This window comes from Carassius gibelio, chromosome B19, assembly GCF_023724105.1.
Source record: "Carassius gibelio isolate Cgi1373 ecotype wild population from Czech Republic chromosome B19, carGib1.2-hapl.c, whole genome shotgun sequence".
Classification (NCBI taxonomy): domain Eukaryota; kingdom Metazoa; phylum Chordata; class Actinopteri; order Cypriniformes; family Cyprinidae; genus Carassius; species Carassius gibelio.
The window spans coordinates 15717738-15733177 of record NC_068414.1 but is presented as its reverse complement, the minus strand read 5'-3'; the positions used below and the strand labels follow the sequence as shown (position 1 = coordinate 15733177).

At 40.1% G+C, this 15440-nt stretch overlaps 2 protein-coding genes across 3 annotated transcripts; one reads left to right on the top strand and one right to left on the bottom strand.

Annotated features, from left to right (window-relative positions):
* Positions 1–1297: 1297 nt before the first annotated feature.
* Positions 1298–4299, bottom strand: med10 (mediator complex subunit 10). Its single transcript, XM_052584447.1, has 4 exons — positions 3415–4299; positions 3174–3257; positions 2824–2926; positions 1298–1646 (listed from the first exon to the last, which is right to left on the bottom strand). Exons 1-4 carry the CDS (start codon positions 3534–3536, stop codon positions 1551–1553), a joined length of 405 nt encoding a protein of 134 aa, XP_052440407.1. The 5' UTR covers positions 3537–4299; the 3' UTR covers positions 1298–1550.
* A 32-nt stretch (positions 4300–4331) lies between these two features.
* On the top strand, positions 4332–13823 carry ube2ql1 (ubiquitin-conjugating enzyme E2Q family-like 1). 2 transcript variants are annotated; one of them, XM_052584446.1, is made up of 3 exons: positions 4332–5325; positions 5404–5476; positions 9744–13823. In XM_052584446.1, exons 1-3 carry the CDS (start codon positions 4618–4620, stop codon positions 9785–9787), a joined length of 825 nt encoding a protein of 274 aa, XP_052440406.1. In that variant the 5' UTR covers positions 4332–4617; the 3' UTR covers positions 9788–13823. The 2 variants fall into 2 exon arrangements, with proteins under 2 accessions (XP_052440406.1, XP_052440405.1); XM_052584445.1 differs by lacking the exon at positions 5404–5476 and having other exon boundaries at positions 4334–5325.
* Positions 13824–15440: the final 1617 nt, after the last annotated feature.

Below are 15440 nucleotides of genomic sequence, written 5' to 3'. Positions count from 1 at the left end.
GTAATATTACCTTCTTGACTATGTAACTAACCTGACTAATACGAATATATGAATAGAAGAAAACTGGACTGCAAAATAAAATGTTTTTACATCAAACACAAAAAAAATTAACTCTTGCTAAATTAAACCTCAATTTACAAGAAAGTAGCAGACTATAGCTACAATGTAGCATTCTATGCTTGTCATTGCGTTATAAACTTCCCATACGGTTTTTAAACAGGCAGTGCAATAAGCATTTCACTAATATTAGAGTCCAAACAGTGCAGAAAAGTGAATAATCCCACAGCAGATGTTTGACCAGTCTTGAAAGGATAAACCCTCACAAAATATTTACAAAACCCTCCATCAATTAGACCAAAGGTATTTAAGAAACTTCTTTAAACCTCCAGTCTGTCACCCATGTACAAAGCTTTGCCATTCTAATGGCCTACAGTGGAGCACTACTATTTTCACCCACTAAAAAAGTGGTTTTAAGTCAGTTATTTCTATCTTTTGCTGTAGTGTGTCAGTAAGAAATATGCGTTTACATTCCGAAACATTTGTTTTGCAATTAATTGTAATTTTTGTCTGACAGCAGCCAGTGGTCCACACAGAGATCTGATCTGATCATCATTCAGTCTGTCTGGAATAATATGAAGAAACAGAACAAACTAAATCCAGAAGATGAGACCTATCTGCAAAGCTACCTGAAAAACTATGCACAAGTGTAATTAGGGCAAAAGCTGCTTTAGACACAAAGGATGCTCACACCAAATGTTGATTTATTTTAGTTAACAGAAGATAATGAATAAATACTGTTTCTTCATGTAATTCCGGACAGACTGGATGATGATGAGATCAGATCTCTGTGTGGAGCATGGGCTGTTCTCAAGACAAAAACAATCTTACAGGATTATTACAATTAATGGCAAAATGAATGTTCCTACAGAAACACCACAGCAAAAGACCACCACAGTATCTTTTACTGGTCACAGAGACATTCATCAAGAACACCCGAGTTCTCATGAGTTTGTCATCCTTAAATTGTTAACTAGGGTAAAGTCTCATGGTCTGTCCACAGTTCAGATACAGGACTCATTGTGGACGATTTCATGTGGTTAAAGGAGGACGCTTACGAATCAACTCCATCTTCACAGCACCAGACAAGTAATGCGAGATTACAAGTCAGGGCGAAAGAGAACACAGCGGGAAGTAACTTGAGGCCACTGGAACCAATCCAACCAAAATACACATGAGAAAGACGTTTACACATTCATATCAGAAACAGAGTGGTTGATCAAATCAAAAAACACGACTGTTTACCATTGCACAAAATAATCATTTATTCAATGAAAAATAAAGAAAATATGCTGTAAAAATTACAATGCATGAGGAAAAAAAAAACTTTGAAAAAAAGCTGTTTCAAGGATACCCCAAAATGTCCCTCAGTTTTTAAACTTTAAGTTTATGGATTACAAAGGCAAATACAAAAATGAAAAAGCTGTAAAAAAAAATTGCATTAATATCAACATATGTACATCTTGGGTTTGAAGTGTTGTGTCACTGGTAACTCATGAAGGAGGGTCATCTCCATGAATGGCCTTATATTTAGCCATCTCTTCAGGAAAAACCTTCCCCAGCTCAGAAATGAGGAGGCTTTTAAATTTCTGGAGAAGAAAAAAGAAAATCATCCATCCACAACAGACATCTATAAAGCAGGAGAACTGTCTAGCATTTTTACCCTAGGATTTCTTTAATATACACATGCATACTATAGATCTCCAAGGAAATAGACTTCTACTAATTAATAGGCTTATCAATAATGACATACAGGTAAAATAAGTCAGTGCTGCAGCTTTATTCTGAATCAATGAAAAGAAGGCCTGTTCAGATCAAGAATAATAACTATATAAACAGAAAAGGTATAATCTAGGGCTGCACGATAAATTAAAATGGAATCGAAATCTCAATTCAACATAAGCTGTGATTGTCATGCATATCTTTCAGATGCATGTGACGCATATTATACCAAGAGATATCCGTGTTTATACTTGTATTGTGCATGTTATGTGCTATGCACTTACACACTATTGCTACAGATGTGTTACTTTGTACATTCTTCATATAACCGTCCTGCAAAGATGAAAGCAAATTCACTCGCGATAGCTATTTGTGGCAAAACATGAATGCAGTTGCGTTTCAGATCAGACATACAATCGTGAGTGTGTGCGACCTGTATGTGTCAGTGAATGGTGGGTTATTTTCCTAAGTAAAAAAAATCCTGTCAGAAAAACTGCATGAAAAGGTCTCATGTCTGTTCCATGTGTATCATTTGCATTGAGCTTTTTTGATGCTTTACGCTGTGAAGAACGTGAATTTAACGTTTTCTAATGTGTGGATTAGACACTTTTGGAAAACACTTGAAAATGCTAGTGTGGATGGAAAGCATTTTAAAACGAAAACGCCGTTTTCAAATGTATCAGGATTAATGTAGACGTAGCCTGAGAGCAAACAATTTCTTCGATTTCATAATCGCATAATAAAATCGTCTGCTATTATTTTTTTGCGGAACTTGTCAGTGAACTGCAGCTCTCTCTGTGTAGTAAATGCCGCTCCATCTGAAAGCACATGATGATGATATACTGCTGATTACAGAACCAGCTTCACTAACAAAATTTGTGTGTTGATCGCATTTGATTAATCGTGCAGCCCCAATAGAATCTGTGAAAATAAATATATGATGTCCTTTTGTAGCAAATAACCTGCTAGCACTTCCAAATTATTCAGTCATTTATAGTGATGGTAGAACTGAACTCTGAATGCAAACGCTGGACCAATACTCACAGTCAGTGTATCATTCTTTCCTTTGACCTGCTCATTTTTAGCCAAAGCTCTTTCTAAGCACTCCTTTGTGTACAGTTGAGGGTTACGACCCTGATCAATATACCTGTGCAGAACATCAATAATGGCAATATCTTTACACAGATGTAACATGTCACATTTATTGACTGTAACAGCTAAATGAGTGCTTACAATCTAAACAGAGTAGAAAGGAGAGTAAAAGAAGGTAAATTTGATAAAGAACATAAAAACGTTCGTTATCTGACTACCGTGAGTGGACAAAACCCATTTTGAAATATGTCTAGGCTAGAAATATGTATTATGCATCTTTTTTTATGTAATGAAACACTCACTCGAACACTTCCAGCGGTACGTTGATATCATGAAGCTGCTGTCGGCATTTCTCAATGTCCTGAAGTCCTGAGATCATATAGTTCCTGAGGATATAAATAACCACATTTGTCTCGGCTTTACAACAGTAACGTTACTGACAACAAGCCAGGAATGGCTAAAGCTCGCAATCTTACTAGATATAATTTGATTAACCCAACATAAAGTTTCAGTTTCGTATTTAACGTTACAGAATTAACTCACAGTTTCTGGTTGAGTCCGGTTTGACTGCTGGGCTGGAAATCGCTGACAATTATCCCAAGCTGTCGTATGTTTTCGACAAATTTCTCGAGGTGTTCTTCGAGGTTATCAAACTTTTCGGCCATGACGTGCTGTATTTTGCAAACAGGTGAAGCGAGCGGTCGGTTTAATTGCGATAAAACAGTAAAATTGTCAACAAAAGACGGGGATCTGTTCGCGGAACGCAGCTTCCATGACAGCGAACAGCTTTCCGGCAGAGTTTCATCGAATAGCGTGCGAGTATGGACTGTTACCCTGGCAACGGAATCCTTCGTTGTGCTGTAAAGCGTTTCGAATTGCGGCAAAGTCGCTGTCGTTGGAACAACATATGGGTGACACACAATGCGTTGGTTGATGGTTCGTGCAAACACAAACGATTTTATTTTTTTAGTAATGCCGATGGCATCTTACATGTTATATTACAGCGAATGTAGAAAAGCCAGAGATAGAGATACACATACACCAAGTTATACAACGAAACTAAATGTTAATTTATCGTTCCTGTAACGTCATCCGACAAAGATGTACAGCAGTGATTTAAATGAACAAACGACAAGAGTGGAGCGTTACACTTTAATAACATGTATGTGAATAAAATAAATAAATACAAATAATTACAAATAAATAGACAATATGCCAAATTTGCTAAACATAATGGTGTGCTAACAGAAAAAGCGTTAATATAGACGTCGAGCAATGCGTTATTTATTTTCTCCACCACTATTCAGACAAGCCCCGACTCCTGTGCCAGGATTGGCTAGCGTGAGCTCTTCGCAGCCACCGCCGCTCTGTGATTGGACACTTTAGAAGTCAATCACATAGCTGTGGCAATTTCAGCAGAGAGCGCTTAGGCCGAGGGAGGGACTTGTCGGAATACTGGTGTGAAGAAAAAATAACTCGCACTGGACCCTTGATTACTCATTCCGTCCAGGTACAGAAGAAGCCAACCGACCCGAGGTGCTCCGCGTCCGCTGTTCTTGTGTGGCTGCGCCAGATTACCGGTTCAATTCGAGCCGCATTATCGTGTCTCACAGGGAATTACAGGAGTGGGAATACGTATTATACGAACGTGTTTCAGTGCACTCGCGCGGGGAAATGATGCATTGAGGACTCGTCTTGTCTTCCGAGCTCCAGTACACCCACCTCGATCGGCGAGAAGCATCACAAATGGCTACTCTTTTGCGGAAAATCGGTCTAATTCGACTGCACGACCGAGACACGGAGGACCCGAAGCATCACCACCAGGGCTCACTGAAAGGGACTAAAGGCAACCAGAAGAACAACAACATGAAGCACTGCAACACCAGCAACGAGACCAACAACATCCTCAGCACGCCCGAAATCAAAGCTAGGCGCTTCGACGTGTCCGGCAAGGACAAGCCCGCTGTTAAACCGGACAAACCGAGCAAGGACGCGAAAGAGAAGCCGCAAACTGGAGGCGGCAAAGCGACGAGCGGCTCCGTGATGCCCCCGCCGGCGGCGCACCGACAGCACTGCACCCAGGTGCGGACGCGGAGGCTGATGAAGGAGCTGCAGGACATCCGGCGGCTCGGAGACAGCTTCATCACGGTGGAGCTCGCGGACGATAACCTCTTTGACTGGAATGTGAAGCTGCATCAGGTGGACAAGGACTCCGCGCTGTGGCAGGACATGAAAGAGACCAACACCGAGTACATACTGCTGAATGTCACCTTCCCCGACAATTTCCCCTTCTCCCCGCCGTTCATGCGCGTGCTGACGCCTCGGCTGGAGAACGGGTACGTGCTGGACGGCGGCGCGATCTGCATGGAGTTATTAACGCCCCGCGGCTGGTCGAGCGCGTACACCGTCGAGGCCGTGATGAGGCAGTTCGCTGCCAGTCTGGTCAAAGGACAGGTGAGGGTGGCTTCTTGCCATAGCGGCGTTGATTTCCTCACATCTCATGTTGCTTGACGCCATCCTCCATTTTGGCAGGTGAATCGCGTAAAAACGCGCAACATCCATTCAACGCGGGTCCATTTGGTAGTGTCTGTTACATATATTGCGTGTGAGTTTAATTGCATCCTAAAACACGCTAAGAAACATAGCCTACTCATCTTCATGATACCTTTACTTCTACACAACACGAGATGTCTCCGTTCACTTTTATTGCATCTTTTCCCTTACAACGAAAGTAAATGGTGGCTGAGGTTGCTTTTGCGTTCCATGGAAGAAAACGTCATGAGGTTTCGAACAAATTGAGGTAGAATTGTCTTTTTTTTTTTATGACTTACATCTTCAGCAAAGAACACTTGTTATCTAGCCAACATAAAAGGCTCGAGTTGGCTGTTTTGTTCTTTGGAGATTATGGAAGTTCTTGATACACCATGTTCTTCTGATCAGTATTGGCTTCATCCATTAACAGAGCAGAGCAAAGCTTTCGTTGGTTTGATGAAGCACTAGTACACATGTTTATTTAAAGCATCATAGAAAGATTATCATAATGCACTGTAGCAAAAAAGGGTCTTTTATGTCATCAGGCTGTAAAACCTGCTTTGGCAGGACATTTATTTTTAAGAGTCTTGGGTAACCAAAATAAGGATTTCATGACCACATATTGCTTTAGTTTAGTTTTTGTTTTTTAGGGTGTTTCCTACTACATTTCAGATTCTTCACATCAAAATATGGGGTTTTGGATATAGTTTCTTCTATAATATAACCATATATATATTGATATCTGCAGATAAAGGCTGTTTTTGCATCACAAATGGTCCTGCTATTGTTACAATCATAATCTGGTGCTATTTCAAACCATTTTTCTTACAAACGCAGTGCAGCCTGGATCTTAACTAATTTAATTAGATGGGCTCCAAAGATAGACCACATTAGATAGTCCTGTTCGAAGGATGAATGCAAAACCCATCCTGGGTCGTGGAAATGGATGAGAATCCATAATGAAGCTAGAGACCAGCCATTAACCCTGTTCTGTAAATCTGAGAGGAAAGACCCGTTCATCTACGCTTACCTCAACTTGTCAAGAGCTCTTAAATGCCAAATTCATGATGAGCCTGAGGCAGCGGTGACTAGATAATCATTTTCCCCCGAATGACCCAAAGCACTCAAGGGTAATTACCATTTTAGCTGCTGCTAACACAACAGACCCCCCCCCCCCCCCCCCCCAATTAACATGCAGCTATTGTATTATAAAAGGAAACGACTGGTCATACTTTGGCTTTTGCTGCAGAACTTTCATGGTTTATCCCATTGCTTTAGACTAGAATATGCATTGACCAGTAGGCTACGGATTAAAAATGAAACAAATTCCCAAAATGTCTAGTGATCAAAAACTGCTTTGTTGAATTTACAGACACCTTCCTTTCAGACATAAAACAGTAAGTGGCATCAAACAGGCTTTATGTGATGCTATGTTGCACAGAGCAACTCTGTTTACCCTTATCTGGCACGTCGGTTACATAATCCCTACTGTCTGTGTTGTCCCAGAATGCACAGAGGCCGAGCGTGACCATTGACTTATCTCCATTCACAGGATTACCCATCAGGCTCTTCACATGGGCACTGTGTTGCGTTCGATATGCACCAAACCAAAATAGCACAGTGAGACACAGTTGATGCCGTTAGCATGCTGCAGGGAAAACGCAGTTAACATCGGAGCAGTTCCCTCCTTAGCACTCTCCTCCGGTGCCTCTCAAGCGTGAGAGAAGCGATTTCCAAGAGAGACCGTAAACACAATAAAGCTTAATTAAGGCTCCAATGGTTCCTTTTAATCCAAAAATCACAGGCTTTTCTGAAGGGATAGGGCAGCCTCTCCTCGATTGAGCTCATGTGGTTACTTCTGGGCCATTAGATCTCATCCTGACTGATAGAGCCTGAGGGAAGTGCTGGCTATTTCTGTCTCACTGTCCCTGCTGTCTTACATCAGCATTGGCACTAGACTGACCTCAGTCCTGGGGCATCTGAAAGCACATCTTTTTGCTCATTTAGTGGATGCTGGGTCTGTGGGATTGTTTCTCTCGTATGTAGCCTGAAGTGGCATATTTGTATGGTTGTGCTTTGCTCGCAGAAACTGATACTTTTGCTGGTGTTAAAGGAGAAGTTCAGGCCAAATCATGCACTTTTAAAAAATAAAGATTCTAGAAGGGGTATTTTGTAATACTAGGGCCTTTTCCACCGCTTTAGTTCCAGAGCTAAATGTACAGTACTAAAGTACTGGGATAATTTTTTACTCCGTAACCATTTAAAGGGTTGCTTTCACACCGACAGTGTGTATTAGGGAGTGATGTAAGCCAGTCGACAGTGATATCATTTGTGCGCATCGTTCATCAACGTTAACAAAGATGCTATGATCGGAGCTGTGTTTTTGTTGTCTCGTGGGTTTCACAATAATGGGCAAGGAATCTCCAACGACAACTGGCAGTGTTACATTTTCTACAAGTGCCTGCACTTCACCATCCGCCCATTTATCGCTGTTCATCATACTTGCTAAACAAGTTTGACACAATGTTTACACTGTGTTTTAAAGCATGGCGTGTGAGGGCGTTTTGAGACCAGTTGTGCTGGTTAGACCCTGCTCTGGAGTAGGAGCTAATTTAATTCTCGAAAAAGGCAGTCCGGTACTCAAATCACACCCAGTTCCTGTGGTGCAAAAACACCCAAAAGTGGGAAGTTCCACAATTTGTTCTGGTACTATGAAAAGGATCCTGCGGTGCGAAAGGCCCTTATGCCATAAAAGAACCATTTTCGGTTTCCTAAAGAACCTTTCGGTGAACAATTCTTAAAAAGAACATTTTAATATTTATTATTAAATTATTATTATTCATATTATTGATTATTGATATTGATTATTGCTATTAAGCGCAGGGTTGGGGGTTCAATTCCCCGGGAACACATGATAGGTAAAAATTGATAGCCTGAATGCACTGTAAGTCGCTTTGGATAAAAGTGTCTGCTAAATGCATAAATTACTTGCATGGGCCACTAGAATTTAACCTTGCACAATATATATAAACACCAACTTGTTACTTAATCTTTCATGATCCAATTTCTTGATCAAAATCAGAAATTGAAACCAAAATAGACTCTGTTTACTTCTTAATGCATATTCCTGGTCTTATTCCGAATCAGAATCAGAAAGAGCTTTATTGCCAAGTATGCTTACGCATACAAGGAATTTGTTTTAGTGATTGGTATTAATTAAATAATAAAATCTGGAGTTACAAACTTTGAGATCTTAGCGAAGGGGATTCCATATTTTGCATGTGCAGCATTGAAAATCTGATTTTTTCATACTTTGAAATGGTTACAGCAGTGGGCGAACTTCATACTCTCTGGACGTTTTCACTGTGGGATACTGCAATCCTGGATGCACTTTTACATCATTTCTATTCCCATTATCCTTTAGCAGTGATCAAAATGGCTGAACCTGGTGTTAAAATGCTCTGGTAGCTTGTTTAAATAATTCAGCCTGAGGTTTTATCAAGCACAGCTTCCCGATTTACTGTGTCTTCAAAGCCCAGAGCCAGTCGGCTTTGAAATTGAAAATGGGAAAACCTCTGAAAATGGAGCACCAGGACCATTTAATCACGCCACAAGCCGTCATTCACACATCTGCATCTGCATTTCAGCTACGTAATATATGAAAAGACTCAGGAAACTGTAAAAAAAAAAATAATAATTGGTGTCAGAGTCAGTCAGAATCCACCTACACACATTCCCTAATTTTTTATTTCATATTTAAAAGTCGATTTTTGACTCCTCTGACCCAAGCTTCTTTGATCCTTTATAGCAAACCTCAGATGGCTTTTTAATAATCACCTAAAAACCTAATCATATAATGGCTTACTAATAGTTGTTTGCACATTAAACTGGCATAGAAAGCAGTTTATTATAATGGAATTACATTTCACCCTTAATCCATTAAGCCTAAATTATATTTGTTAATTAAATGTTGCGTCCAGCAGAACATGTCAGTATATTAAGATCATGTATAATTTCCCTCTTGGACAAACAATCCATACACTGCCCCTTTGTTTAAGTCAAGTATATTCTAAAGAATGAAGCTTTTCTGCTTATATATTATATGTATTATTTATTTTCATCATAATATATTTATGTATTCATTAATAATGCTATATGCAATAATTAAGTATTAAACTTAATTTTTATTCTTACCATTTACCAGTTAATATTCATCTCTCCATCCCATTTCCTCTATTCATTTTAAAGGTCCTTCAATTCATTATAGAATCTCTCACTAGTTTTTTTTTTTTTGACACGTCAAAATTGTCATTGTGCTAATCAATGCGTTTTCTTTTTAGGGTCGTATCTGCAGGAAAGCAGGCAAGTCAAAGAAGGCCTTTAGTCGTAAGGAAGCCGAGGCGACCTTCAAGAGCCTTGTCAAGACTCACGAGAAGTACGGCTGGGTGTCCCCTCCCGTATCCGACGGCTGATGTCTGCATCTTCGACGGCGATCCCGACATGGCTTTTTTCAGTTGGGTTTTCTTCTTTTTCATCATCAAACTTAACTACGAAAAAAATAAAACAAGCTAGCGCATCATATCCTACACATAAACGTGGCACATTCACCAACACTCCGTCCTTCACTCTTCTTCATCGATGTGCCATGGACCGAACACTCGCTGCGACATCACAATTACTCATGAGTGGGCGTCACTGCGGCTACATGGACTCTGGATATGATTGAGGCTCAAAGCAAAGTTAAATGTGCATCATCTCCACTCTATATCCTGTCTGTGTTTTTCCCTCCATCCATCCCTCTTTCCTTTTTATAGCTGACAAAGCATTGCACTGAACAGCATCAGACTTGCCCCCATTTACATGCAAATGACTTTGTTAACACCTTAATAGATAAGCAGAACATTACACTACATTTGAGGTTCAGTTTCTCTGGTTTCCTCGTCATTGGCTGTGCTGTTTTTCATGGTTGGATGCAAATTGATTGTAATTTATGTAGAGCTGTGCACTTTCTGTTCCTCTGTACGCGTGGCAAAATATAGACATCATTGTGTTGCGTGGATGGTCATTGATTTCCAATGGAGAAGAAAAACACTAGGGCTTGTTCAAACACACAACAAATATCAGATTTCTTTTTTAACCACATCCAATTCAATTTCTCAAATTCAATTGTTTTTTAAAGTCTGAACACATTCATACATGGTTTGAAATCCAAAATGTTAAGATCGGAATCATCGTTTTAGCTGATATTTTCTCAACTGTTTGATAGTGAACGATTTCACAAGTCAGCTGTTTTGGATTCTGTATATACATAAATGCGAAAAATGCCTCTTGGAAGTCTAGCACTGCCACAAAATGCCATGATAGACTGTGTGCAGAGGCGAAATTCCCAGTTTTCCATCCTGTCTTTCCACACTGACAGCTGCTCTCGGTTGTTATATGAGAAAGTCTGGCATCATGCTGACGCTTCCATCACTAATATGGCAAGTAGATGCATTGGATATCGACTACACAATCTGAACAAACACACCACTTACAAAACAATGGATTATCAGTCCTAAAGATGGGATTTGAAAAGTTGGATTGATATGCGGAGTGAACAAAGATTCATTGCATATGCAGGGGTCTAAGATTAAAAAATGTGAACCACCTCTGTTGGTCATTCTAATATTTGTTTTTGGAGAAGACCAAAAGCTCTTAATTCGGATGATTTAGATACCAGATGGCATTAACGAATGTCAGTGTCCCAATGGGATCTCAGTATTGGCAAGAGAGAGGCATGTGACAGACATACTGATTTTTGCAAACGAGATGTAGAGCGTTTGTCCCCATGGAGCACTGAGTGACAGGACAGCGCCGATCACTCAGACCTGAACCCTTGTTGGCGAACTTCAATGCCACATCTGATGCCCCAAATATTAATTGTGCTGATTCGCTTCTATGTTGGCTCATAAATCAATACGCTTGTGGTTGTGGGCCTGATTCCTCCACCTTGCACTGACTCTGCATCACTGTGCTGATCAATACTAGACTAGAACAACAGGACAAAATGGCAAACGGCCCAGGAAATAAGATCTCAAGACTGTAAACGTCGCTCTCGAATCACGGAAATCAAAGCTTAAGCTCCATTACAGCTCCAAACCTGGACTCTGGTAGCTGGTGCCGCCACTGTTCACAAGAACCAGATGAAGAAGGACAGAGGTGGGAAGAGAGAGAGAGAGAGAGAGAGATGCTGAGGGGGCGACTCCTTTGTTCTGAAACCTTGAGGAATGAGGGCGTCTCGTTTAGTTGCCTGATTGATGCTCCGAGAGAGCCGCAGCTCCATGCCTTGAGGTTTATTGACTTCTCCTTCAAATGTCAGCGTGAATCCGGAACGCCCCAGACTGCATCTTGTGAGCGATGAGATGTAGAAGAGCTCTGTTTATTTTAGACCCCACCCAACCCACGGGGCTCTCCACATGGTGTGTGAAATACAAATGACGTGACAGCTTGCTTTGTTGACACATTTGGCGTTTTAAAGGAATAATTCACGCGGAAATTGAAATTCTGTCATTTTCTTACCTGTATGGTGTTGTATCTTTGGTGAAACGCAAACGGAACAACGCCGAAGTGTGTATTTGATGCTCTTTTCCCTAATATTGTTGATCTTAAAAATAGACATTCAAGTAAAAAGTAGTGCGCTGCGCTGTCTGCTTTGTTTCAAATTTGGTGCATTTAAACTTCATGAGTCATACTTGATGTCAGTGGTGTCATCAAATCATCAACATGATCAGTCCTTGTTGGTTTTGGAGTATGAATATGTGGAAATGCAAATGAGAGCTATGGGGAATGGGGAAATAATACCCCTTTTTTGGAATTTTGGATTTTGTTGGCCACTCATTGTTATAATTAGACCAACATTACGATACATTTATGGTGCATTTGTTGTCATTTCGAAGCTTGACAGACAGAATCAGTTCTCATCAACTTTAATTAAATGGGAAAGAGCAGCGATTACATTCTTCAGATTATCTTCTTTTATTGTTTTATAAATTTAAGTCAAATGTCTGGATGCATAAACTGTGATCGAGTTTTCATTTTTGGGTGAATTATTTTTAAATGATACTTTATGGTTGGAAAAATCAGATTTCCTTCTTGTGAGATGCGGTTCATATGATATATTGAGGCATGTGCCAAAAGCTTAATGTACATTGTCACCATTTCCTCGTGTGTTTTCTTGTGTGTAACTGCTGTGCTCTCAGTAGAAAGACTCTTTGCTGTCTCTGATGATTTCAAATGTCACACAAGAAGCTGCTAATTAATATGGCATTTGAACAAACAAACAAAAAAATGATGAAGACATTGATGTATAAATGATAAAAACAGAAATGCTGATGCCCTAAAGGCAGATGGAGGGGAAACAACACTGTTGATCCGTTATTAATATTTATTATTTCTGTCTAGTAGCTTTTTGTGTTATTGATATTAAGGTTATCCAATATAATAAATGGTGACTGTGCAGTGCTTCAAAAAGCAATCCAGTGGCAAGCACTACATTTGACTGTATACAGTGATCATTTTATCTTGGTCATTGAAATTAAATAATACACATTGTTCACCGGAGAACCTCTAATTCATGTTCGTATCACGGCAGCGATTGTAAAAACATTTATTGCAGATTTCTGTGTCTGGTCGCAGATGGTATCTCTTATCACGACTGAAGTGCATTTGGTCTTCTCCAGACTTGGACATCATTGAAAAGTGGTCGTGCATTTTCCTATTAAGAGAGAGGAGATACTGTACCAAGGACTTATTATTATAACCAGTTAAAAATATTGAGGAATTGGATGTTTTCCGGTTTAAATCATAATTTTGTGATATAGTTTAGATCAGTAGATTGCAGAAACTAACTAACAGAGTTAATCGTCCAAACGAGTGAGATGATTCTGTTGTATTATATCTGCATGTGGTCTGTGATTGTTAGCTAGCTAACTTGGTTTGTTTTTCTGTTTTTCAACAAAAAAAAGCAAGAAAGTTACAAAAAAGAGCAGAAGCCGCTTCTTTGTATTTAAATTTTTTTTGTTTTGTTTTGTTTGTTCAGTCCTCATTTTCTTTATTATTGTCCTTAAATGTCAAATTGTGTTCTCTGAATGTGTTTTAATTTATTTGTAGTTTGCCAAAATGAAGATTTTGAAGCATGTTGCAGGCATTGTCACTGATGATAAAAAGAGAAAGAAAAAATAAATGGAAAAAATATAATATATGTACCTGAATTGAGAGGAGTCTGGTATATGGAGTGATCTCAGGCTTTCACGGGGGTGAAAGGTAAACCTACAAGACAATGTGTTTTCTGCACTGCATAAACATCATGCCAGGATGTGGTCAGAGCAAAACCAAACAGGAATGTGCAATAAAGGCTGTTGGCTGATTCCACCCTGGAACAACTTTGTGCTTGTCTTCCTTGCTCTCTAGGCTCTCTGCAGGCACTGAGGTTTGGAACATGAGGTTTTGTTACGCCCTGTGGGTTCGAGGATATCAAATCACCCGTGACGGTGAATGATAACACCAGCTTCTCACCAGAACACCATCAATGCTGTGTGCACTGGTCACATTTCCCCTCATTAAGACCATATGCACATTTCCAGAATTTCTCAGTATATATATATATATGTGTGTGTGTGTGTGTGTGTGTATGCTCTTAAAGGGCTTAAAGAGGCTTCTGCCTGTAATGTGAATTCAGGCAATTTCAGGTGTTTAGGCATGCAATATTTACCTGGTTGAATATAAAAAATATGCATAAAAAAATCCTTTAATAGATTAAAAAATGGACACAAGTCAATAACAGAGAAAACAAAAATAACAGAGACCTGGTAAAATTACATTTACATTTACATTTACATTTAATCATTTAGCAGACGCTTTTATCCAAAGCGACTTACAAATGAGAACAATAGAAGCAGTCAGGTCAACAGGAGAACAACAACAGTATACAAGTGCCATGACAAGTCTCAGTTAGTCTAGAATAGAACGCATAGCCAGGATTTTTTTTTTTTTTTTTTTTTTTTTTTTTTTATTAAATGAACAAAGACAAGAAAATGAAAAGTACTGGTGTTAGTAGGTTAAGTGCAGGCGAAAAAGATGAGTCTTCAGACGTTTCTTGAAAATTAGTAAAGACTCAGCTGTACGAATTGGTATTGGGAGGTCATTCCACCAGCTGGGCACAGTCCAGGAAAAGGTCCGTGAGAGTGATTTTGAATTTCTTTGGGATGGCACCACAAGGCGTTGTTCACTTGCAGAGCGCAAACTTCTGGAGGGCACATAGGATTTAACCAGTGAGTTTAGGTAAGTTGGTGCCGTGCCAGTGGTCGTCTTGTAGGCAAGCATCAGTACCTTGAATTTGATGCGAGCGGCTACTGGTAGCCAGTGTAACCTGATGAGGAGAGGAGTAACATGAGCTTTTTTTGGCTCATTGAAGACAACCCTCGCTGCTGCATTCTGGATCATTTGCAGAGGCTTGACAGTACATGTAGGAAGGCCCGCCAGGAGAGCATTACAATAGTCCAGTCTGGAGAGAACAAGAGCTTGGACAAGAAGTTGGGTTGCTTGCTCTGACAGGAAGGGTCTAATCTTCCTAATGTTGTATAAGGCAAACCTGCAGGACCGGGTCGTTGTAGCAATGTGGTCAGTGAAGCTTAATTGATGATCCATCACAACACCTAGGTTTCTGGCTGTCCTCGAAGGAGTTATGGTTGACGAGCCCAGCTGTATAGAGAAGTTGTGATGAATCAATGGGTTAGCTGGAATCACCAGGAGTTCAGTCTTTGTAAGGTTAAGCTGAAGGTGATGGTCATTCATCCAGCTAGAAATGTCACTCAGACAGGCTGAAATGCGAGCAGCTACCGTCGGGTCATCTGGCTGGAATGAGAAGTAGAGTTGGGTGTCATCAGCATAGCAGTGATAAGAAAAGCCATGCTTCTGAATGACAGATCCTAAAGATGTCATGTAGATGGAGAAGAGAAGTGGTCCAAGTACTGAGCCTTGAGGAACCCCAGTAGCAAGGT

Excerpts from the sequence above, each read along its gene's own strand:
- med10 (XM_052584447.1), bottom strand. The coding sequence starts at position 3,536 with ATGGCCGAAAAGTTTGATAACCTCGAAGAACACCTCGAGAAATTTGTC. Across the intron at positions 3,258-3,414 it reads ACCGGACTCAACCAGAAACT|GAACTATATGATCTCAGGAC; the intron begins GTGAGTTAATTC and ends TTATATCCTCAG. Across the intron at positions 1,647-2,823 it reads GAAAGAATGATACACTGACT|AAATTTAAAAGCCTCCTCAT; the intron begins GTGAGTATTGGT and ends TTTCTTCTCCAG.
- ube2ql1 (XM_052584445.1), top strand. The coding sequence starts at position 4,618 with ATGGCTACTCTTTTGCGGAAAATCGGTCTAATTCGACTGCACGACCGA. Across the intron at positions 5,326-9,743 it reads CCAGTCTGGTCAAAGGACAG|GGTCGTATCTGCAGGAAAGC; the intron begins GTGAGGGTGGCT and ends TTTTCTTTTTAG.